Raw genomic sequence first — 25,374 nt, forward strand, 5'->3', positions numbered from 1 at the left:
CTGATTGGGCTGACGCGGGGAAGAGGGCCGGCTGGCAGCTCTGGGTTAGCCCCTAACCCATCTCCTCCCCCCTTGACCTCCACTTCGGAGGGGGGGTGCTGCGGCGGTGTCCGCTTCAGCTTCGGGGGGGGAGGGGTGCTATGGCGACATCTGCTTCGGGGGGGGGTGCTGTGGCAGCGTCCGCTTGGGGGGGGAGCTGCGGCGGTGTCCGCCTCTGAAGGGGGGCGGCGGTGTCCACCTCTGGAGGGGGGGCGGCGTCCACTTGGGGCGGGGGGTACTGCGGCGGTGTCCGCTTCCACCTTTGGAGGGGGGGCTGCGGCGTCCGCCTCGCGTCACACAGGGAGGTGGAAGTGCTGCCGAGGAGGACAAGTGGAGAGAAGAGAGCCCCGGGCAGGTAATTACAACAGGAGCCCGGGAGATCAAAACCTAAGTACCTGACACGTGTGCAACATCCCGTGAGTGTCTGTGAGTTTGTGTGTGTCTGTGAGTGTGTGTGTCTGTGAGTGTGTGTGTGTGTGTGTGTGTCTGTGAGTGTGTGTGTCTGTGTATGTGTGTCTGTGAGTGAGTGTGTCTGTGAGTGAGTCTGTGTGTCTGTGAGTGTGTCACCCTCTCTCCCTCTCCCTGTCACCCTCTCTCTGTCACCCTCACCCTCACCCTGTGTCTCCCTGTGTCACCCTCTCCCTGTGTCACCCTCTTCCTGTGTCACCCTCTCCATGTGTCACCCTCTCCCTGTGTCACCCTCTCCCTGTGTCACCCTTCCCTGTGTCATCCTTTCCCTGTCGCCCTCACCCTTTCCCTGTCACCCTCACCCTTTTCCTGTCGCCCTCACCCTTTCCCTGTCGCCCTCACCCTTTCCCTGTCGCCCTCACCCTTTCCCTGTCGCCCTCACCCTTTCCCTGTCGCCCTCTCCCTCTCTCTGTTGCCCTCACCCTTTCCCTGTCACCCTCACCCTTTCCCTGTCGCCCTCACCCTCTCCCTTACCCTTTCTCTGTCGCCCTCTCCCTCTCTCTGTCGCACTCTCCCTCTCTCTCTGTCGCACTCTCCCTCTCTCTCTGTTGCTCTCTCCCTCTCTCTCTGTTGCACTCACTCTCTTTCTGTTGCACTCTCTCTCTCTGTCACACTCTCTCTCGGTTGCGCTCTCTGTCGCTCTCTCTCTCTGTCGCTCTCTCTGTTGCACTCTCTCTGTCACTCTCTCTGTTGCACTCTCTCTGTCGCACTCTCTCTCTATGTTGCTCTCTCCCTGTCTATGTCTCTCATTCTCTCTCTGTGTGTTCTCTCTCTGTGTCTCTCTCATTCTCTCTCTGTGTGCGTTTTCTCTGTATCTCTGTCTCTCTCTCTCCTTCTCTGTGTCTATCTCTCTCTGTGTCTATCTCTCTTTGTGTCTATCTCTCTCTGTGTCTATCTCTCTCTGTGTCTCTCTCTCTCTGTGTCTCTCTCTCTCTGTGTCTCTCTCTCTCTCTCTCTCTCACCCACACTCTCTCTGTCTGTCTCTCACCCACACTCTCTCACACTCTGTATCTCTTATTTACCCTATATATCATAACTGCCCTATACCTACACCGAAATAACCTATACTGTTTTCTTCCAGATCTGACTCTCGAGCTTTACACGGAAGGCATCGGAACCCCCCCTAACCCAGAAGACAGGTAGGGAACACCTCCCCTCCAATGTATAACATTGCGGGAATGAGGGTACCTGGACATTGAGGACTGCAGATCAGGTAAGATCCCAGGCGGGATTGCTGCTTTAGATATTGTGAAGCGTTGGCGTCCAGGCACTACAGTACCGACACACTTTATCCGAGTGTGGTCGGTACCGCAAGCCGGGAAATCTCCCGGCTTGCTAGTGGCCGCCCCTCGGCGTGCCGCGCGTCATAGACGCGCGGTCACGCGTCATCGGGAGCGTGCGCCCCCTGCACGCGCGTCCAGGGGCTCCCCGAGGATCGCGGGACAGCGGCAGTGGGTTCCGGGGGACCCGGCGGACCCGGCAGCGGTAGGGAGAGCGCCCCGATCGGAGGGCGCTCTTCCGCTGTTTCTGCGAGCGCCCGTCACTCTCGGGCGCGCGCCAGGCTACTGCTGCGGCAGAGAACGGGCAAATGCTCGAATAAACTCTGCCGCAGCAGTAGTTATGGGGTTCAGGAAACTAGCCATTCACATCAGGCTTTTTTTTCTAAAGCCGACATTTACACACACATACACTCACACACACACACACAGTGGTCATGTGCCTAGACTATTGGGATGCTTCATTTAAGAGGTGGGTTTTCAGGTTTGTCTTAAAGGTGGGGAGAGAAGGTGCTTAATGTATACTTTGTGTGGAAGTTGTACAAATACGGTGCAGTGAGGGAAAGGGTTTAAGGGGTCCCTTTGAGTACTTGTTTTCCAGGGGAAATCGCGGTCTGTGTTCCTTTGGGAACCCTTTTCTGGGTTAAGGGTTGTCACAATCACTTGACTGCACTGCAGAGCAACTGTGCCGCAGCCCTTCCGGCAAACACATGGTTAAACATTTATTACTTTTGCTGGTATTTTAGACTTTGGACATTTTTATTGAAGTAGATCTTGAAGCCTGTGTTCTCATTTCAGTTTTAATAAGGTTCAAAGTACAAACAGGACAAATTAACTTTATTGCTTTGGTCTCTAAGGCAAGGATACTAGCAGCTAGAGATTTGCTGGCATTTGCCAATATACAGTATATAAATGTGTGTGAGATGGAGAGAGACCCAAATACATCTTATTTCAGGAAGTATACACTGGCTTCTATATCGTCCCAAGCACTAATCTATACAACATATGGAGAGATACAGAGCCTGTAAACACACCTGAGATGCCTGGAAATGAAGTTAATTTAAATATACAAATTAGCCTACAGTATTTCTCCTGTATCTTAGGTGTACTCACAGGTATCTCTCCTAGTGCTGCATAGATGAGTGTTTTGGGAGCTACATAAGTCAATGTACTAAATGTACTCTACTAAACATTTATGAGATTTCAATAGAAATCATATACTTCTGTTTCAAACATGTTCATTGAAACACAATGTGAAAATGGCACAGTAACATATAATATTAACAAGTAGCCTGTTGTGGAAATTGATAAATTTAGGTTTACTGTTGGGCCCCATTCAATATGCTGTGAGGACTTTGTCAATGTGCTAGAGAAGATTTGTTTCTCATTAATTTGAAGAAATCTGAACTTTTCTCTAGCAGAGGGATGGCTTTACAACATACTGACGCAGTGAGCTTCTATCCTCTACACTCCCCTCCACTGAGACAGCACTAACAAAAGTGGCCAATTACCTACTCACAGCTAAGTCTAAGGATCACTTCTTCTTTACTAATTGTCCTTTATCTCTTTGCTGCCTTCAACATTGTTAATCACCACCTTCTCCTGAACATTCTCCACTCCTTTGGCCTCCGTGATTCAGCCTTCTGCTGGTTCACATCCTATCTAGTCAACTGCTCATTTAGTGTTTCCTTCTCTGGGTTCTCCTCATCTTCGCTCCCTCTTTCTGTTCGGAACCCACAAATCTCCATCCTTGGATCTCTGCTTGACTCACTCTACACCTCTTCTCTTGGTAAAGTAATACAATCTGTTGGCTTTCAGTATCATTTCTATGCTGATGGCACCAAAATATAACTCTCCTCCCTTTACCTCTCCCCCTCTCTCCTGTCCCATGTCACCAACTGTCTTTCTGCAATCTCCTTCTGGATGTCCCATCATTACCGGAAGCTTAATATGTCCAAAACAGAACTAATACTCTTTCCACCTTCCATTGCCACTGCTACACCTAAACACTCACACACTATCAATAACACAATTTCAGCACCCACTGTTTAGGGTTCATCTGTGACTCTAATCTCTCCTTCATTCCTCACATTCAGTCTCTCACAAAGTCCTGATAACTACACCTCTAAAACATTTTCTTACTCATGATGCAACTGAAATCCTAATTCACTCACTCACCTTGTCCCACCTTGACTACTACAGTCTTCACTGAGTCGGCATTCCCTTTGTCTGCCTTGCTCAACTCCAATCCATCCAAAATACTGCTGCCTAAGCTACCTCCCCCAATGCTTCACTTCTGCTGCTCCACTTACACTGGCTTCCGGAATACTCTAGAATCAAATTTATGACGCTGCTCCCACTTTAAATGTCAGCCCTCATACCCATATACTGTATATACCTAAACTCCCCCTATGTTCTGCCCACAACATCCGCCTTTCCTCCTGCCTTATCACCTCCTCTAGCCCTGCCTATTAGACTTCTCTTGTGCTACCCCCTCTCTCTGAAATTCCCTACCACGCACCATCAGATTTTCCCACAGCTTTCAGACATTTAAAAACTCCTTGAAAAATCACCTTTTCAAGGAAGCCTATCTGACATACCTCTAACATCCATCATCTTGACCCTCCACCCCCTTCCAACCCCATTTGGATAAGCTGTGCGGCTGAAGCATGCTATATAGCACCCCCTAAGATCACCACCCTAAAACCTTATACCCTAACGTTTTCTGGCTGACTGGGTGGCTTTCTGGCTGGACCATACTCCAGCCTGATCTATACTTCACCAGACAATGACCAGGCACTTCACCTTTTAGTTTCAGCATTATGCCTCATTCCCTCTAGATTGTAAGCTGAGCAGGGCCCTCATTACCTTTTCTGTTTGTGCATGTTTTTCCTTATTTTTATTTGTATATAACTCTTTATATAACTATCAAATCTCTGTACCCACTTTTCACCGCGGAATATGTTGACTCTACAAATAAACGATAATAATAATATTATACCTCGTAAATGATATTATAGATGGCATTCTGTTGTTACTCAATAATTCAAAAGTACGGTATATCAAAAGAACACATTGTTGAGAGCGCATATTATGGGAATGTTTATGGTTTTACCTTACCTGATAGGTAGTGATGGATCCCCTGCATCCCACCAATCTTTGGGAGGACTTATGTACATGCACCAAAGCTCCCAACTGTATCCATGTGCCGAGTTCTCATATCTCTGAACTTCAAATGTGTCCTGCTTGATATTATCTATCGAAGGCAAAATCACTCGCTTCCGGTTTTCTTGTATCCGGGAAAGAACTGGCTCAGCCCTTTGAAAATCCAAAGAGAAAAAGCATCTGTTAAAGGGGAAGTCTACATTCTGGCCACAATGAAAACCAGTAAATAAAAAAAATATTCAAAAACAATGTATTGTACTTTTAGTAGCAAATGTATGTATATTGATTTTTGTAATGCTTTGTGATATTTGTATTAGTTTGCATTTAATTGAATGTTAAAACAGTGTGTGGACCTTGTCCACTTCTATAATGGTTTCAGAATTATGGCCCAACTAATGTTAACTTTCCTATTTGCTTCCTCTACAGCTCATGTATTTTTAAAAAATACATGCAAAATGACTGTTTACTGTTAAACAGATATTTTCCGAATTGCAACAATACTATGCAACTTATCATGTACTGAAAATTGCTTATTCTAAGTCAACTTCAATAACATATTATTTTGTAAGTTTAACATATTTGGTGCAAGTTTTTAGATAGACTTCTCAACATCAACTCAGACATAAAGTAGTGGTTTAGTTATACTAAACTAACTGTACAAACATAAGAAAAATATACATTGATGCATATAATTATTTTTGGGTGTCACAAAAACTCCACCTCCTCTTACTAATTCACATAGTCCCTGCCCATGTTGCTGCTGACATAACACTACAGACGTGAAACAAGTAACTCAACAACCCTTTAAACAAGACTCAGAACAATGTATTTAAAGTATATTATAGAATAATGAACCTGATATACAGCAAACGTTATATTCACTAAATTCTGATAATGTTATAACATAGAAACATAATGATATCAAGCAATAACTATACATTTTCTTTGTACTTAAAGCATTTTTTTTTGAGTGATAATGCAATTTCTTGTGTCCCTGGGATCTTTTAGAGATTGGCATTCTATTTAAATTAGTATGTAAATTAGCTTTTAATAGAAATATTAATATTCACCTACAGTATTTTTCACAAAGTTCTGGCAATATTAGACAGATGATTCATACTATAACTGCTATGAAGCTCTATGTACATTAATTGGCGCTATATAAAATAAGGGCATACAGCACATACATACATACATACATACATACATACATACATACATACATACATACATACATAACTATACTAACATGTATTACAGACTCCAAAATGGTGTACAGTAATTACCATTAGGAAGTATAATTTACAAATATACATATATATATATATATATATAGTGTCTATTTGACTATAAAGTAATCCATACCGAGTGCGTCGGAATTTTTTCCACTATACAAATGGTGTGATTACCTTGTTAGAAGATCCATAAAATGTAGACAGATGTAGAAATTGATGTATTCCTTGACAAACCAAGTCATTTGTAGCTAGTGATATAATTTGTAATCAATATATATATATATATATATATTATATTAGATAGTGATAACTCCAAAAAAGTATAAACAGTATTACGAATCTGACTCCATGCCATCATGGGATTTGAATCAAGCCCCTAACTGTAATGATTTGAGCTAAAAAACAAGTCTAATTCCAGTGCAATTTTCGATAATACTGTATTTGTCTGCAAAATAGAGTCTTGCAAAACCAGAGCTAAAATGAAATCTTATTTTAGAGCTTTGTGATAGTAAAATAAATTATGACTTTTTGACAGAATTTAGTGATCTATAGTACAGTATGATGATACCTTTAAGTGTGTACATTGTAGGCTGTTTCGCACGTGTTACTTGCAAGAACTGTACAGTGGAGCATGGCTGAATTAAGATTATCATGAGAATATGCTGTCCAGAGAGAAGTAATGATTGATATATGATTTTACAGAATAAAATACATTCCTGTATTTGTTTAATGGTTATGCACTTTATTCCATAAAAAAAAATAAGTATAACTTTTTACTAATTATGGAAGTCATAAACCTTAATTTCCATCTGCCTGAGTGTATGGTTCTGCGCTGCGTGACTGATGAGATCTGGGAGTTACCATGGTAATTTCTCACGCTTGTTTGACTGATTGCCTGACAATGGAGGCTGACACATAGTGCCAGTTTGAGGCAAGTGACCTGCTGCATATGCCAAAGCTATGCTTCCTAAAGCCTTAATTAATGACACATTATTTCCACATAACCAGCAAGAGAAAACAAAATACCATATTTCATCTTCTGTCTCGGTGCCTTCAAGGGTGACATGTTGGTTCTACAATTTTTAGATTATTAACCTATTCAGTGTTTTGAAGATTGTAAAAACATTTTGCAATGCATTCTGGCCTGAATAGCATACCAAGGTCCAGATCCACAATGCTCAGTTAAATCAGGGCTCATAACGTGACATCACCTAAAACAGGAATCATCATTATGTTCCCTGAGATAACATTGTATTCTCAAAGCTATTTATATGCAAAAACAATGCCGTTACATCTCATTAGCATAGGCTTAACGTCATGTTATTGTAGAAAAACGTTGCATTATTGTTGTCATGAGTGGTACACCTGTGAGCACATGACGTGTGTTTGCGACGAGGGTTAATACATACAGCTATCCAGCTCATCCACTTATCTCCCTGTGGGGTCCATAAAATGAGTAATATCCCCCCTCAAACCGTCACAATATAACCTTAAACTTGTTGCCACCACCAAGGCTCTTACCACTAGGGATCCTTGGTCCCCTGTTTACTAGGAAAAATTATAATTAAAACACAAAAATCTATTAAAGCAAAATGTGTCCAAAAATTCAGTGATTCTCTTCAAAACGTGCAAGGTTCAATTAGGGCCCAAAGACAGTACTTATTAAATGTTTTATTTAACGTACAAAAGTAGTACCTTGCTTAGTTACAGGAAAGAATGATACAAGAAATTGACAGTATAATATTTGCAGACCGTTATATAAAATAAACAAGATCAAAACAGAAAATCGAAGTAAATTACCACATAATAATATCAGATTTCTCTTAGAGGTTGTGGCATTGGAAATAAGAGCATTCACGTTTGTTGTTGGCATAAAAACTCCTCTGTTGAATTTAACGTTCATATTCCAAATGCATGGTTTTTATCCTAAAAAAACCTCTGCATTGAAAACTGAATAATCCCACCTTCGGGCGTGTCCTCAACTCCTCCTCATCAGTCTCTAATGCCATTTTTAGGGATTGGGCAGAGAATTTTTTTTTTTTTAATTAAAAATTACTTGAGTATAAGAATACCCCATAACGTTATTTCTATTATGCATAGATGGGTGCATGTGTATAATTCAAGTACACAAATCTTGATAGGAGTAACTTTAATCTTTTAAGGTGAAATTTGTATCTTTGTTTTACTGACCAATAAATACCTAGGCCAGTTTGACTTTATATAGAGGAAAAATAGGTCTTTTAAAAATGTAAAGGTAAATAAAGCAAAGTAGTGCTACAATACAGTAAACTAATTATATTATTATACACACAATACTTACACAATATAAAATATTCAATGACATCAAAAATCTGTAAAAAATAATACAAATCATAAAAACAATGATACTGTCAGGACACGCGATCTCCCTGAGTCAAGATGGAGTTTGTGATTGACTATACCTGTGATAGGCATTCATATAGCTGCATTTTTCAACAAGCTAGTGCCAGAGCAAGATGTCTTTTTAGCTGAAGTCTACATTGGAACCTGTTTCTCTGATTTCTGCCTGTGACCCCCTGTCTATGAACCTTTGCTACCTGCCTCGATCTTTGCCTGTGACCATGCCATTGCTATCACGTCTGTGGTCAGTGGTCAGTCTCCATATCCTCTGCAGGTTTGTTTATTAGGAGATCATGGGAAACATCTGTCTAATCAGGACCAGCAGTTGGCCACAAACGCCTAATTTCTGCAAAATATCTGGTCTCGCTTTGATTCCATACTGATGGTTCCAGCTTCCGTACTGCCTCTGGTTGCTAAGCCAACTGTTTATATTAACCCGCTTCTCCATGAACCACATATCCACAGCACTGTGGAGGTAATGCAGTTTCATGCAGGGGTTTCCTGAACCAGTGTGCCATACAGTTCAAGCTGCAATGATCCATGTTAAGGGACGCGGAAAGTGGGTCAGAATGTAATTGAGTTTCGCAACCTCGCAGTAGAGACAGGATGGAACAATGAGGCCCTGCTGGCTGCCTTCTGGCAGAGGCTCAGCGATCAGCTCAAGGATGAGTTGGTAAGCCACTCCTAAAGACCTTGATGAACTAATCGCCCTTTGCATCCACATGGATCTTCATGTTCGGGAAGTCTCCAGCTTTTGCTCAACATTGCACTCTTAGTCTCCACAGACTTAACCTCCCCAGCCAGAAGAACCCATGCAAATAGGCGGTATAAGGTTGTTTGAACAGGAGAGGCTTTGAATATGATTTGCTGGACTTTGCCTTTATTGTGGTTTAAAGGGTCACCTTCTCCAAATATGTTGTACCCATCCGGAAAGCTCAAAACTTCTATTGAAGATAGAGGAAAATGCCATAGCCGTTTCTGCAGGTTCTCCTTGTCATGGGAGATCAGTACTTTTAGCACCATTTTACCTTCTGGGATCAATTCACTAGGCAGGACAACATTGTTAAATAAATTGGGTTTATTTGGGTAAGCCCGCAGACATACAAAAAATGCACAAAACAAGGGAATACATACCAACTAGGGGTCTGGGGGAAGTCTCTAACCTCAGCTAGGTGCAGGGTGCCTGCTTTAGGTAAGCATACCCTGTCCGCTTCTTGTCCCAGGCTTCTCAGTGCTTCTCTCAGTGCTATCCAGCACAAAGCACTTTTGAATCTCCCGCTCTGCTGTGTCCCCATCAGATTCTAGCTTGCTCGGCTGGCTAGGCTTCTCCAGTGCTTCTCTACTGGTGTGTAGCTCTTTCACATAGAAGCACTTTTGAAAAGCCTGCCAGCGTGATTGCTCCCAGAGATTGGCTCTCTCACATTGTCTCTCAAGTCTCTATCTACTACACTGATCGGCTGCTTCCCTTATATAGTGCTTAATGCCTATCTTTAACATTGAGAGGACTGGCAGCTATTTAGAGCATGGATTGTGATGGTGCACCAATCAGGGAAGGGGGCCAGCCCAAGGACTCTGGACTGCCCATTGGGGCATGAGCTACAGGCAAGTGGGAAATTTGAACTGGTCAATGGGAATTGTGCCTATGGGTCTGAAACCCAGCAATAGTTCCCCTGGCCAGTACCATACCCCTGCGGGGTAGGTACCTCCATGTCTAGATGGAACAAAGGCTTTCTACTGCAGATAACCAGTTTCAAGTCCTAAGTCATAGCCCTTCCCCCTCACTATTGTCCAGGCACTTTGCTGCTCACAAAACTGTTTTTTCTTGTATGTAGTACAGCTAAGTGACTCTGCCCATAAAGAAACAGCAGAAACACAAAATGCATTTATGTCTTGCTAACTGTATGGGGAAGTGCTACACTTCAACATTTTACTTTACAGGGAATAAAGTGTTGTTATACATTTGTACAGTTAACATATCCCTGCCCCCCCCTAACACCTACCCTTAAACTCCTGTTTACAAAGTCTCGGTCCTGCAGCTTTTTCTTATGAGGGGTCCTAATATAGGATGCCGCTAGCTTATAAACTCAAAGGGGACAGTTTAAGGGAACCTGGTTACAGAGGATACGTTAATACACTTTACTGACACCAAGAGCTCCCATTACACACATTTTAGGGGCAGCCAGCCGGGCTTCACCTTTATTATGAAGGCTGGCTACCCCTACCATCACACTCCTCCTGCCCGGTCTATACAACTGTGCTACAGTTCTTACACAGGCTTTCATTGACCTGGGAGCATCTGGGAACTTCATGGATCATGCCTTCACATAGTCCCATGACATTCTGCTTCGACGTATAAAGAGAGATCTCTGGGTCCGGGGACCATCTCCTTGGAAACGTTACCCTTACAAATCTCCATGGGCACTTCCCATCACGAAACACTCGACTTCCACATCATACCTTCTCCTTCGGCCACGGTAATCTTGGGCTTTCCATGGCATGATCCATGTATTGAGTGGTCCACTGGACAAATAACAGCGTCATGCCTGACAAACAGTCTTTTGTATCCTATCAGGGACAAAGGACACGCAGTGAAACTTACTCAGCATCAGGCCTATGATTGCGGCAAAGATCTTGTTCCATATTCCATTTCCCCCTGTGGTCGAACATACCCCCTCTACAAACCCAAAATGAAGGCCATGAAGTAGTATAGCCTGGAGAACCTTGAAAAGGAAACATTATCCCTCTGGCACATATAATCTGCTCTATCATTCTGGAACAGCTTTTCTGCATAACATTTATCATTGCTTCTCAGCCAGATTACGCTGCGGGTCTTCCTGTGATGCCCCCTAGGCTGTTCCCCCACACTTTTGCGAGGAACTACTACATTGGGAACACAGCTCAAGACTCACAGGCATCCGGGCGAGCAGAAAATCTCTGACTTTCTTCTTTGTTTATTCTGGTAGCTAGAGATCTGCCCGTATGTTAAGAAATTGGCTGACCCATGTACAGATGTGGCCACCTGTATTCTCCTGCTAGCCCATGAAAATCTAGAAAAATCTGTGGCTATCTCACAGAAAAGCTGTGGTCAGACTAATGGCCCATAGGATTAACACAGCGCGGGTTTCATGCATTTGAATGGGACATCTGCTGTGTTAATCCCATGGGCCATTGGGTCTGGCTGCAGCTTTTCTGAGAGATAGCCACAGATTTTCCTAAGGCAAAGGGGGAGAATACAGGTGGCCGCATCTGTACTGCATCTGTACTGCGCCCAGAGCAAAGTTCCTTGAGCATTACCATATGGGTTATAACAACTGCTGCCTGCTTCCGACCGTCCATAGAATTATCTGGCTATGAACTTTATAATAGAGCAACCCCCATTCAGAGGACAACATTTATACTGGTTGTAGTACACCGCTTCACCAAGCAAGCCAATTCTATCCCTCTAAGAAAATTACTGTCTGCAGGAGAGTTTTCCGATATCTTCACCAAAGACATTTCTGCCTTGGACCCTGACTTCGCTATCCTTCTCTGGACAAAGTGGTCAGTCTCCAAATCCTGCCTCCGCCCTGTGGTTCAACTTTCTTGTCTGAGACGAGCATTGTCACAGATTCATGCTGGCTACGTTATCTTATGTAGTGAAGCGTGCAGCGCACAGCCAAAAAGGCAAGAGTGGTCTGGCAAAAAATCTTTTATTAAATTAAGAGATAACCAGTGGCCAGGTTAATAGAATCATTAACAAACATTGGGGCCTGCTACGCATGGACCCTGTACTCAATGAATACATCAAAAAGGGACCTAGGATCGTTTACAGGAAAGCGAAAACCATAGCTAACTATGTATCCCCAAGTGTATACATGTATCCCCAAGTGTATACTAGTATCCCTATGTACTATCCCCAAGTGTATACAAGTGTACTATGTATCCCTATGTATACAACTATGTATCCCCAAGTGTTATCTCCACTCCCATTAGAGAAACAAATTCCTTTTCAACCAAGGGATCATTTAGATGCAACAATTGCAATATGTGTAACTTCATGAAACCCTCCAGATGTGTCTTTTCCCACAGTCCACAAAGACGCTTTAATATCAATAGCTTTATCAACTGCAATACGTCGTTTGTAATATATCTTATTACCTGTGGCTGTGGGAAAAGATATGTTGGAAGGACTACAAGGGCCCTGAAAGTTAGGATGCAGGAGCATTGTAGGTTAATTAGGAAAGGAGACTTAATGCACCCAGTTGCTAAACACTTTTCTGAATGTGCTAAGGGGGGCATAGGAAACTTTTCATTTATGGGTATAGAACGACTTATGACTAAAGAAAGGGGAGGAGATCAGGTCAAGAGGTTGGATTGTAGGGAATCTTACTGGATGTTCATGCTGAACACGAGATTTCCAGAAGGAATGAATATTGAATGGAATATCAGTCATTTCTTGACCTGATCATCTGTCCTTGGAGGATGTTAACTCTGTAATAACAATATTTTGACATGTATGTATGTATAACTGTATATGTACAAAGAATTTGATATTCATGGGGAATATTATTTTCGTGACTATTGCTAAGAGAAATTTCCACTTATTGTTGACTTAAATTGATGTTCTGATTATGTTCTGTAGTGCATCTGAGGTCCAAGTATACATATAGTAATGATTTACGCAAGGAGTCATTTGTCAACTCGTCCTTTTGTCTATTCAGAGCATCGTGCCCCCACTAATCCTAGATTCTCTGGAAAGTTATTGTGATGGAATGTTGTTAAGTAATCAATCAACGGTCATATTCAGCTAACGATTAATTATTGCTCATAATTAACAAATAGTTAAGGAAACATATATAAAAGATTTGAAAGAAACATTTATATGAGCAATTTAAAAAATTAAAGAATTTTAAAAAAATTAAAAAATAAAAAATAAATACTAAAAAATATAAAGTGAGGAGTAAGTAATTCCCAGAGTTAATCAATTGGATTCTATGTGTAATAACTATACTTATGAATTATATCCTCTGCTTCAAAGGAGGGTTGTTTATATTTGTTTTTAATATAGGTTTAGGGATATGTTTATAAAGATTTTCTCTATATAGTTTAATTAAATGTTTATTGTGTTGTTTGTTAATATCTTACTGTATGACTATATAGGTTATTGTCTGCCTGACCTGGCTCTCCACTAGTCCCAGTCCTTTCCCCCGTGTAAACACATGCTATTATTACATTATGTTATCCCCTCCCCAGGTGGTGTTTCTCATAGAGTGTTCTTGTCTGTGTTTTCACATGAGAAGAGCTCTTGAGTCACTGATCTGGGGTAGTTGGATACATATTTTAATGGTTGGATACATTTTTTTAATATTGATTACTTTCTCACTTTGTCTCAATGCTGAGCATTGTTATAGCGCATATTGTGCAGTTATAGGAAGGTGGATGGGCTGTTGACCTAATCTCGCGATACTGAGCATTTAATCATGCCTGACTGGTACAACGTCTGCGCATGCGCAGGCAGGTGAGACTTGCTTGAGCCGCATCTCGCGAGAGTTCGCCGCTCACTTCCCCTCTGGGTGCGTGTCATCTAGCTGGGGCGTGTTCAGGCTTGCGTCTCACAGTGAGACTCAGCTGGCTGTTGGTCTGCATGGCGCGTGCGCAGCGTGTTCCGGTTGTAGATTTTAAGTGATGTCACACGCTGAATTTTGGCGCCAAGCGGCAGACGATCCCTATAAAAGGTACCTGATCTATGTTTTAGGCACTTCTTGATAAAGTGCATTGTTGTTGCACGAAACGCGTCGAAGGTTTCACAACCCTCTGTTTTATGATCTCTTAATTTAATAAAAGATTTTTTGCCAGACCACTCTTGCCTTTTTGGCTGTGCGCTGCACGCTTCACTACATTGGATCTCTCCTCACTGGATTCAGCAGCACGCCCAAGGAGAGAGGGACTGGAGGTACTAGTGTGAGTACGTTTGCCTGGGGCCATCCCAATGAGGTAAGGGGGGGTGTTTTTGTGCATTTACCCCCTGCCTTCAGGGTAATTGGAGCCCTCTTCATAGGTTTATACCACTTAATTGCAATTCCCAGTGCCCTCTTGTCCTTTCATTATTAATGTGAGGTCAGGTGCTTGAGCACCATTTCTCTCCACTGTATGGCTACGTTATCTTCACTTGTATTGTATTGTATGTCTATTTATATAGCGCCCAAAGTGTACTCAGCGCTTCACAAAGAATACAGTACAGGGAATTATAATAATACAATAAGTGCAGCAAAATCACACAATAGGAAAGGAAATCCCTGTCCTGAAGAGCTTACAATCTAAGATGTTGTATATTGTATATTGGTAACATAAATGGCTTGAGATCATCCTCTTTCTATCCATGCTTCTCCTCCTTGCTTCTGGGGATATCTCTCCCAATCCTGGTCCCTGCCTTATTTCTACATGATCTCGTCCTCGTCTGCCAATTGCAACATCTACTCCTGGTGTCAACCCCTCTAACCTCATACCCATCCCCTGACACCCTCCCTCCTCTCTTCCTTTCTCCTGTGCCCTTTGGCTTGCTCCCTTTCTAACAAGTTCCTCTCTGTGCATGACTTATTTCACTCTCACTCTCTGCTCCTATTTGCTATAACTGAGACCTGGCTTACTTAGTCTTACTCTGCTCTGGAAGTTGCCCTCTCTTATGGTGGCCTTTCTTTCTCCCACACTCCACGCCCTGATGGCAGGGGTGGAGGCGTGGGGCGGTGGAGGCGTGGGGCTCCTGCTCTCCTCTCTTTGCCGTTACCGAACCCTTCCTATTCCTACATCTCAAGCTTTTCCCTCCTTTGAGGCTTACACTGTTCAGATCTTCTCTCCTCTCCCTGTTCACGTGGCGGTCATCTATCGCCCACCTACCTCTACTCATCCGCCTTCTGCCTTTCTCTCTCACTTTGAATCCAGGCTCTCTTTCTTTCTCTCCTCAGACTCCCCAGTTCTTCTCCTTGGGGACTTCATTTGTCACATTGATGACCCCTCTCTCCTTTGGGCTTCCCGCTTTCTCTCTCTAACCTCTTCTTTTGGCCTTCAACAGTGGATTGCAGCTAGCAACCACAAGGATGACCACTACTTAGATCTGGTTTTCACAAAAAAACTTCTCTCTCTCCGATTTGTCCATTTCCCCTTTTCCTCTCTCTGACCATCACCTCATCTCATTCTCTCTATCTCGCTTCTCCCCTTCTCCACCTCCATCTACTCCCCGGTTCTGCAGAAACCTGCGCTCTATTAACCTACCAGACTTTAAGTCCACTTTACCCTCCTCCCTCTCCTCTCTCAGCTCTGCTACAGACCCTGACAACCTGGTCAGGAACTACAACTCTGCCTTGTCCTCCTCTCTAGATCTACATGCCCCCGCCTTCTATCTGCCGCCCTCACCCTTCTAACCCTAGACCCTGGCTAAATTCCCACACGCGCATGCTGCGTTCCTCCACTCTTTCCTCTGAACGAATCTGGAGGAAATCTCATACTCTCGAAGACTTCCTTCACTTCAAATTTATGCTATCCTTTTTCAACTCTGCCCTCTCGCAAGCTAAACAAGCCTACTTTTCTTCACTAATTAACTTGTACAAGTCTAACCCACGCCGACTGTTCTCTGTTTTTGATGCTCCACTCAAACCACCCTCACCTGCCTCTCTTTCCTCCATCTCCACTCAGGATTTTGCTGACTATTTTAAGGAAAAGGTGGAATCCATACGTCAGAACACCCCCTCTGTTTCTTCCTCCCATCCTACATCTCTTCCTAACTCTCCTCCTGCCTTCCTTGACTCTTTTTCCACTGTCTCAGAGGAGGATGTGTCACTGTTGATCGCCTCTTCTCCCTCTAACACTTGCTCTCTTGACCCCATTCCCTCCCATCTCCTATAACCTCTTGGTCCTACTATAATCCCTACGCTCACACACATTTTTAACTCCTCCCTCTGCTCTGGAACCTTTCCATCATCCTTCAAACATGCAACAGTTATACCATTACTCAAAAACAGCAAGCTTGACCCTACCTGTCTTTCTAACTATCGACCTGTCTCCCTCCTGCTTAAACTCCTTGAACATCTTGTATTCTCTCGCTTGCTCCACTTTCTCAACACCTATTCTCTCCTAGACCCTCTACTATCTGGCTTCCGCACTGCTCACTCCATGGAAACAGCCCTCACTAAAATAACTGATGACCTCCTTGCTGCCAAAGACAGAGGTCATTACACTCTGCTGATATTACTTGACCTCACTGCAGCATTTGACACCGTGGACCACCCTCTTCTCCTTCACATTCTCCATACTCTTGGTATTCGGAACAAAGCTCTATCCTGGATCTCATCCTACCTCTCCCATCGTACTTTCAGTGTCTCTTCTGCTAACACCTCCTCCTCTTCTTTTGATATTTCTGTGGGGGTACCCCAGGGCTCTGTACTGGGACCTCTTCTCTTTTCTCTGTACACACTCTCTCTAGGTGACCTTATAACATCTTTTGGGTTTAAATATCACCTCTATGCTGACGACACACAAATGTACTTTTCAACACCCGACCTTACACCTGCTGTACAAACCAAAGTTTCTGAATGTCTCTCTGCTATATCATCCTGGATGGCCCTCCGCCGCCTTAAACTCAACATGGCAAAAACAGAGCTCCTCACACTTCCTCCCAAACCTGACCCTACTACCTCCTTCCACATTACTGTTGAAACTACAATCATTCACCCAGTAGCCCAAGCACGCTGCCTAGGGGTCACACTCGACCCCTCTCTCACATTCGCCCCTCACATTCAAAACATATCTAAAACCTGTCGCTTTTTCCTCCGCAATATAACAAAGATACACCCTTTCCTCTGTTGCTCAACTGCTAAAACTCTGACTCAGGTCCTCATTCTCTCCCGTCTTGATTACTGTAACCGCCTGCTGTCCGGCCTTCCTGCCTCTCACCTTTCTCCCCTACAATCTATCCTAAATGCTGCTGCTAGAATCACTCTACTCTTTCCTAGATCTGTCTCAGCATCTCCCCTCATGAAATCCCTCTCCTGGCTTCCGATCAAATCCCGCATCTCACACTCCATTCTTCTCCTCACTTTTAAAGCTTTACACTCTTTTGTCCCTCCTTACATCTCAGCCCTAATTTCTCATTATGCACCATCCAGACTCTTGCGTTCTTCTCAAGGATGTCTTCTTTCTACCCCCTTTGTATCTAAAGCCCTCTCCCGCCTTAAACCTTTTTCACTGACTGCCCCACACCTCTGAAATGCCCTTCCCCTCAGTACCCGACTGGCACCCTCTCTATCCACCTTTAAGACCCACCTTAAGACACATTTGCTTAAAGAAGCGTATGAATAGCACTGGGAATAATACTGGACACATGTTACATAAAGCTTGGCCCCCTGCAGACGCACTTACCAGAATTCCCTCCTACTGTCTCTGTACGTTCTCTCTACCTACCAATTAGACTGTAAGCTCCTCGGAGCAGGGACTCTTCTTCCTTAATGTTATTTTTATGCCTGTAGCACTTATTCCCATGACCTGTTATTTATACTATCTGTTATTTACTTGATTAACATATGTATTACTACTGTGAAGCACTATGTACATTAATGGCGCTATATAAATAAAGACATACTGTACAATACAAAAATTAGTTACGCATACCTAATTTAAGTTTTTAAATTATAAACTCAATAGAATTCTCCCCTTAATAACATAGTAAGAGTACTGCTACCTCCCTCATTTCCACAGATTTGTTCTCTACCACACATATGACCTTTTGTGGAACTCCTGCGTTGTAATCCACAAAATGTCAATACAAATGATCCGTTTCATATTTTAGGGGTATTGAACGAAAATGTTCAAAAATCTAAAACATTTTTCATAGTTAATTGAAAGATCTTTATATCCTGCATGCTCTAAAGGACATGCCATACTGCTGCGGCACAGTTTATTCGAGCATTTGCCCGTTCTGTGCCGCAGCAGTAGCCTGGCGCGCGCCCGAGTGTGACGGGCGCGCGCCGAAGCAGCGGAAGAGCGCCCTCCGATCGGGGCGCTCTCCCTACCGCTGCCGGGTCCGCCGGGTCCCCAGGAACCCCCTGCCGCTGTCCCGCGATCGCGGGACACCAGGGCTCCCTCGGGGAGCCCCTGGACACGCGTGCAGGGGGCGCACGCTCCCGATGACGCGTGACCGCGCGTCTATGACGCGCGGCACGCCGAGGGGCGGCCACTAGCAAGCCGGGAGATTTCCCGGCTTGCGGTACCGACCACACTTCAATAAAGTGTGTCGGTAGTGTAGATTCAAATAGAAAACTGGTAACATAATAAATTGATAATCTTGTCTAAGATCAGACATATCTATTACAATTAAAAATGCTGGCAAGATTGTCGTTATGATTAGGAATATTATGAATGTATGGCATATGATATTTTGAATGATGAATGATACTGTACTAATGAAATTCCTGAGAAGCCATATTGAAATATATAAGAGAGTTAAAGTCAATGCTTAACTTTGCATTTGATATTGGTGTGCTTGATAATGAGGAATTCAATTTCATTTGATGTGAAAACCCTATCATGCTTTTTTTAAATATTGTTTCAAACAGCTTAAATCGATCAGTAGACCCTCGGCGCACCCTATAGGGGCTGGTATAGGATCATTAACTTGAAAGATTGAGTCAATATGTGGATAGAAATCTTCAACAACAAAAAAGGCCACAATACCAGTGCCTATTTGAAAGATACTGGAACAATTTTTGGAAAGGAAAATGGGGAGTGATTGTTACATATGGGTAACTTTAGATGTTCAGTGTTTGTATTCCGTCATTCACCACATACTGTAGATGGTCTAAAAGCAAGTCATGAATTTATTTCTGATACTAATGTTTCAGAAATTCAAGTTCATTTTTAGTTGGAAGCTATGGAATTCATTTTGTCTCCTAATGGTATGATTTTCAACAATGAGCTTTTTTGCTAATGCAAGGGTATCACTGTGGGCACTAGATTTACCCTGGCATATGTTGGTATTTTAATGGCTTTAGGGGGGGGAGATAATAATTTACCATAGTCCATGAGACCATCCATGCCACACTGTGATAGTAAAATGTCCAAAGGGTGAAGATCTTCCAATTGAGGGGTCCATCCGCAGGGGAGTCAGGGCGTTTGTTTTTCCCTGACTCCCCTGCGGATGGACCCCTCAATTGGAAGATCTTTACCCTTTGGACATTTTACTATCACAGTGTGGCATGGATGGTCTCATGGACTATGGTAACTGATGTGACTGATGTGAACTGTTAACCTTTGTTAATCCCATACTAACAGTCTCTTTTTGGTACTGTGTCTGGTTTGCCTTGATTATACAACTGCATTTACGGTGTATGTATATAATATATGTAATTCACATCAGCATGTATTAGGCAATCTGGTGCATGTGTTATCTATGCTTGCTGTGTGGTTTTATATTTACTAGGGGTGAGGCCGGCCTTGTAGGTTCAAGGGGTTATTGTTAACCCCTTGTACTACATATATTTTGTGCTTATAGGCTTTTTTTCCCTTGCCTTGGGTATTAGGGGTCCATCAGTATCTTCACAGGGGATTTCCCCTGTCTGATACATATTCTATCACAGGAGGATGTCAGGGTTTGTTTTAATATTTGTTTGTATTTTATGTTTGATTATTTGTGCTGTTAAATAAATCATAATTTTCTTTGATATTTGTTCTGAGTATACTTGAGTGCTGAGTTGGGACGCCTTTTCTTTTTCTTTTCATTGTTTTATACCATACGATACCGTTTGAAGCACGAGATCAGGAGACAGCACTCTGGTAAGTTTGATCACAAGTTTTTGTAATGAAAAAGACACATAAACCGACGTTTCGGTCCCCCAGGGGGACCTTTCTCAAGGTGGTGCAATGAATGCAGTGCAGAGTACATATATATAGCCCAAAACCCCAGTGCTGCTGAAAAACACCAATCACAGAAAATTAGCATCACCTGCCTGGGTGCCCTACAAGCAACCTATCACAGGGAGAACGGTGGCCATCTTGAATATATCAAACTGGTAAGTAGTACTAATGTATTAATGAGCATGCGCATAGTCAATGACCCATGTGAATTAACTGTTCGTGCGAACAGGCTGATGGTCAGAATGGCTGGCAGGGAAGCAATTACCGTGGAACACCTAATGTGCTCACAAAATAGTGCAGAGAATCGTGTAGGGATAAAAAATATATATACAAGGATGACGTGGCTGTATGGAATTACTTGTGCGCTGAATCCATCAAGTATTGGGCATGCAATAGCTAACAGTGTGTAAAACAAATTGCAATATGTATCAGTAAAGCCCACAAACACAGCTCCAAAGACCTTTGCAACAAAGTAATATTTCTTCCACAACTTGTATAGTGTCTGCTAAGGTAATTTTGTATCTGTTTTTTATGTAGTTAAAATCACTGTCCCCCAACTTCTCTTCCCCATCTCCCCTCCACCCACATTTCACCCTCCCCTCTTCTCCATGTCTTGTCCTCTTCTTCTCCCCCTCCACTTCCCCCATACCCCCACTTCTCCCCTTTCACCCCATATCCCCCTCAAATCCTCCCCCCTACCCTCACCGCTCTCTTCCCCATAACCTTTCTCTCTTCCCCCTCATCTCTCTCCCCCTTACCCCTCTCTCTCCTCACCTCTCTTCTCCCCCTCACCTCTCTCTTTCTTCCCTCCACTTCTTTCTCCCCCCTTTCTTCTCCCCCTCTCTTCTCTCCCCCCTCACCGCTCTCTCCCCCCTCACCTCTCTTTTATCTGCCCCTCACCTCTCTCTCTTCTCTCCCCTTCACCTCTCTCTCTCCCCCCCCCTCACCTCTCTCTCCTCTCGCCCCCTCACCTCTCTCTACCCCCACAACCTTGCTCACCCCCCACCCTCACTTCACTCCCCCTCACCTCTCTCCACCCCTCATATCTCTCCCCCCCTCACCTCTCTCTCTCCCCTCCTCCACCTTTCTCTCCCCCTTCTCTCAATCCCCCCTCGCCTATCTCTTCTTCCCCATCTTCACCTCTCTCTCCTCCCCCCTCTCATCTCTCTCTCCACCCACCCCTTCACCCCTTTTCTTCTCCCCCCCCCCTCACCTCTCTCTCTTCTCCCCCCTCACCTATCTCCTCTCTCATTTGCATCTTTACTTCTTTTTCCTACACTGGTGCATCAGCGTAGTACCGATATATATGTCTATACAAAAGTGTCTGTTATTATATGAAAAAAGCCTACATTTAGCCTATAATAGTAATTATCCCTTCAGAACTGGGCTTTACTGGCCAATAATGCCTTGGCTTGGTTATAATCCCTCGTCTTTGCCTCTGGCCTTCAACGCCAAGAGAGTCACAATGTGTATAGACTTTGGAAACAGTATATGATATAGGGTTGAGAGAAGTTGGTTTGCCTTTTATTTTATTATATTGTTTCACTTTTTCACTTTACATTCACTTATAGAGTGTGACTATTAGAATTGCACTATATCTCTAAGAAAGAAAGAAACACCAGGTGGAGCAAATGCACTACCTCCCGGATAAGACCCTTGATATTGCACTCAGGATCTGTGAGGGGAGAGTGCCCTATCTAATAAGAGATATACAGTCAAAGACAAAAAACCTGGTCCTATATGCAGTGAAATATGGGTATGAGTAAATTAAAACCACATTTAATAGGTATATAATGGAATAAAATGTATCAGACCAGATTGGTACAAAGTGATTGTTTAAATACACAGGCTCTTATTATTAGAGTTACACTTTCATAGCACAACCCCTCCTTTTCTAGGCATTTTTAAACACTCACTTTGATCCTGAGTGCAATATCAAGGGACTTATCCGGGAGGTAGTGCCTTTGCTCCACCCAGTGTTTCTTTCTTTCTCAGTGTTCATTACCTACCCTTGTGCACCGATCTGTGTCTTTGACCATTGGTCAATCTAGGTTGAGCGGGTTATATTTCTTTTTACTTTGCACTATATCTCACAAGATTTATTATTATTATTAATTGTTTGATTCACTGAGCACCTATTGGGAAAGATTAGAGCGCCATCCAGTTCTTGTTGGTATACTTCAACTCTTCCAGCCAGGGCATTATTGGCCAGTAATGCCCTGTTCTGAAGGGATTATTACTTATGTATCAATTTATTAAAAATAGGACAACCATTGTCTATACAAATATAAAAAAGAATGCTAAAACTGCATATGATTGCAATAATTCACAGAGATATAGTGTGACACCGCTGAGTAAGAACTCCAAGGTAGAAGGAGGATAAGGTATGCAGCTGTATGGCTGACAGATTGATTTTGTGTGGCTGAGAGATGTACTGTATTGCGTGATTGACTAGCTTTGTCAATAGACCAAAATGTCCAACACAGTCCAATGGAACTCCGTGTAAAGATGCTAAATAGTGAAGTGGGTATATTACCGCCCTGGCAGCCACTCCGGTGATCCAGTTGCTCCTCTCCGGTGCAGATGTACTGGACTCCTCCTCGGGGGTGGGATTGTCCCAAATCCGCTGATCCGGGACTGACGTGATGCAAACGTGCCCGTCAGCTGGGAACTCCACAGGCAGGAAAATATGGCAATGCGCTCAAGCGGTCTCCGCAGCGCTCTGAAGCTGAAATCCAGATTAGGAGAATAGACTGCCAAATGGACTATTCACAGTTAGGTGATCACATACACTGGCGACACACTTTATTCGAGCTCGGCTAGTCCCACGAATTCGGGTATACCCGGGTGTATTGAGGTTTGTGACTGTTTTCTGCCCGAGTGCATTGAGGTATTTTCCATGCAGGGATTGAAGCATTTTATTCCCGCTGGCTGCAATACTGCACAGTATATATATATATATATACTGCATTACAATTCATGAATTTATGCCATCTGGTAGACACGCGAAGCATTGCAGCCTATTAAATCCTAATCATCATCATTTAACAGATCAGCCGCCCGTCAGCCAGGCATGAACCCAGGCTGGGAAGGCAAACGCAACGGGGCTTGTCAGAGGTGAGGAGCGGCGCATTCCAGGTATCTGCCAGGTACATACTGGGTATTTGCTCGAATAAAGTGTGTCGGTGCAGTAGGCACTTGATACCTCACTTCAATTCCAAGGGTGCATTTGTTCCTCCGCAAATGCATCCGATGAATTCACCGGCCAGCACCTTAACTCAAAGGGAATCCTCTCACAGCTGATCCGGTGTCTGCGTGATGACGTGTCCCAACACGTTACATCAGCTATAACGCCGACTTCATCAGTTGTTTGCTTCATTAAATGATTCATAAATCAGTAATAATAATTATGTTAATATGAAGTTCACCATGAATTTGATCAAAAGAGTATTAACTTGAGGCGCATGCGCGACGGCAAGGAGCATGGTCGCATAGGATAAGTGCTCCGTGCCTCGCTAGAACATATTGCAAGAAAAAACCCAACAAAACTGTCCATTAAACGGAGCATTTCATTAATATTACCCCACAATATCCCGCTATGTCGAGGAAAACACCCAAACCAGCCAAGAAGAAGGTGCTACCTGAATATTTCGGCCGATCTGGAGCGAGCGGTGCAGGGGGAGAAATGGCGCCATATTCGAATGCCGGCTCAGAGACGGAGCCGGACGGGGAAGGTGAGGAGCGCGCCAACCCGACAATGCGCCCTGTAAGACAATGTGACATCGATAAACTTTATGATAATCTGAAGGCACTGTTGCAGGCAGAACTAAAAGATATAAAGAGAGAGGTTACAGGGCTGGGGGAGAGGACGAACGCCCTAGAAAATAAAGTTGACCAATCAATCAGGGCCATTAAGAAGCAAGACCGTAAACACTCTAGCCTCCAGGACCAAATAAATGAACTAAGAGACCGCCAAGAAGACATGGAAAACAGGGACAGGCGGAACAACCTCCGGATTAGAGGGGTCCCCGAAACTGTGCTGGATAGCGAGGACTTCATCCAGAAGTGGCTAGAGTCCCTGCTCCCTGGCACCCCTAAGGAATATCTCACCCTGGACAGGTGCCACAGAGCCTTACGCTCCAAACCTCTGCTGAATGAGCAACCACGCGACATAGTGCTCCGTATGCACTACTATCGCTCCAAAGAAGCAGTGCTCCATAAAACGAGGCCCCTTCCATATGTAGAGCATGAGGGAGTGCGCATGGCCATATATCAGGACCTGTCCCCTGAAACACTGGCTAGGCGAAGGGCCCTATTTCCGTTCACCAGGATCCTAAGAGATAAAGGGGTAAGATATAGATGGACCTTCCCTTTTGGCCTGCAAGTTACAAGGGGAGGCAAATCTACCACCATCAGAAGCCCAGAAGAAGGGCCAACTTTCCTCCACAAGATGGGCTTAGGTGAGGCCCTGGTGGGGGAGGATCCAGCTATGGCCCCCCCAGAACCTGTCTGGGAACAGAGGGCCAGATCCCCCAGAGAGCAAAGGGGCACAGCAGCTAACTAAGGGACGTTATTGAACATTTCCAGTTATCAGCAAAGAATAAAAATTCATTGCAAGACGTTAACATAGTTCCGTTTCTGAAGTTATTAAAGTTACCTGGACTCTGTCCCCTGGCTACGTTGAAGTGGCCACCGGACATACAAACTCACCCCCGAGTGAAGGAGGGTCGAGTCCCGCCACCCCACCAACAGAAGTCCGGGGCCAAGACAACTTGAACGGATGCAGCATCCCTGTGGAGAAATTTGACGGCCTACCTTGCTGAGAATGGCAGCCTCTGACATAAAATGGCGATGCAGCTGAAGAAGGCGGGAATCCACGCTGAGCCGCAGGAGCAGGAAGGGAGCGGTGAGCGGGAAAACTGGAGCAGTCG

The 25,374-nt window shown here is 43.9% G+C and overlaps 1 protein-coding gene across 1 annotated transcript in view; it reads right to left on the reverse strand.

Annotated features, from left to right (window-relative positions):
- Positions 1 to 25,374, reverse strand: part of GALNT17 (polypeptide N-acetylgalactosaminyltransferase 17) — a 682,771-nt gene that overhangs the window by 378,993 nt on the left and 278,404 nt on the right. The window contains exon 5 of the mRNA XM_075589950.1: positions 4,905 to 5,102. Within this exon, the coding sequence (XP_075446065.1) occupies positions 4,905 to 5,102 (198 nt within the window). The remainder of the gene's footprint in view (positions 1 to 4,904; positions 5,103 to 25,374) is intronic.

Source organism: Ascaphus truei, chromosome 3 (assembly GCF_040206685.1).
Source record: "Ascaphus truei isolate aAscTru1 chromosome 3, aAscTru1.hap1, whole genome shotgun sequence".
NCBI classification, from domain to species: domain Eukaryota; kingdom Metazoa; phylum Chordata; class Amphibia; order Anura; family Ascaphidae; genus Ascaphus; species Ascaphus truei.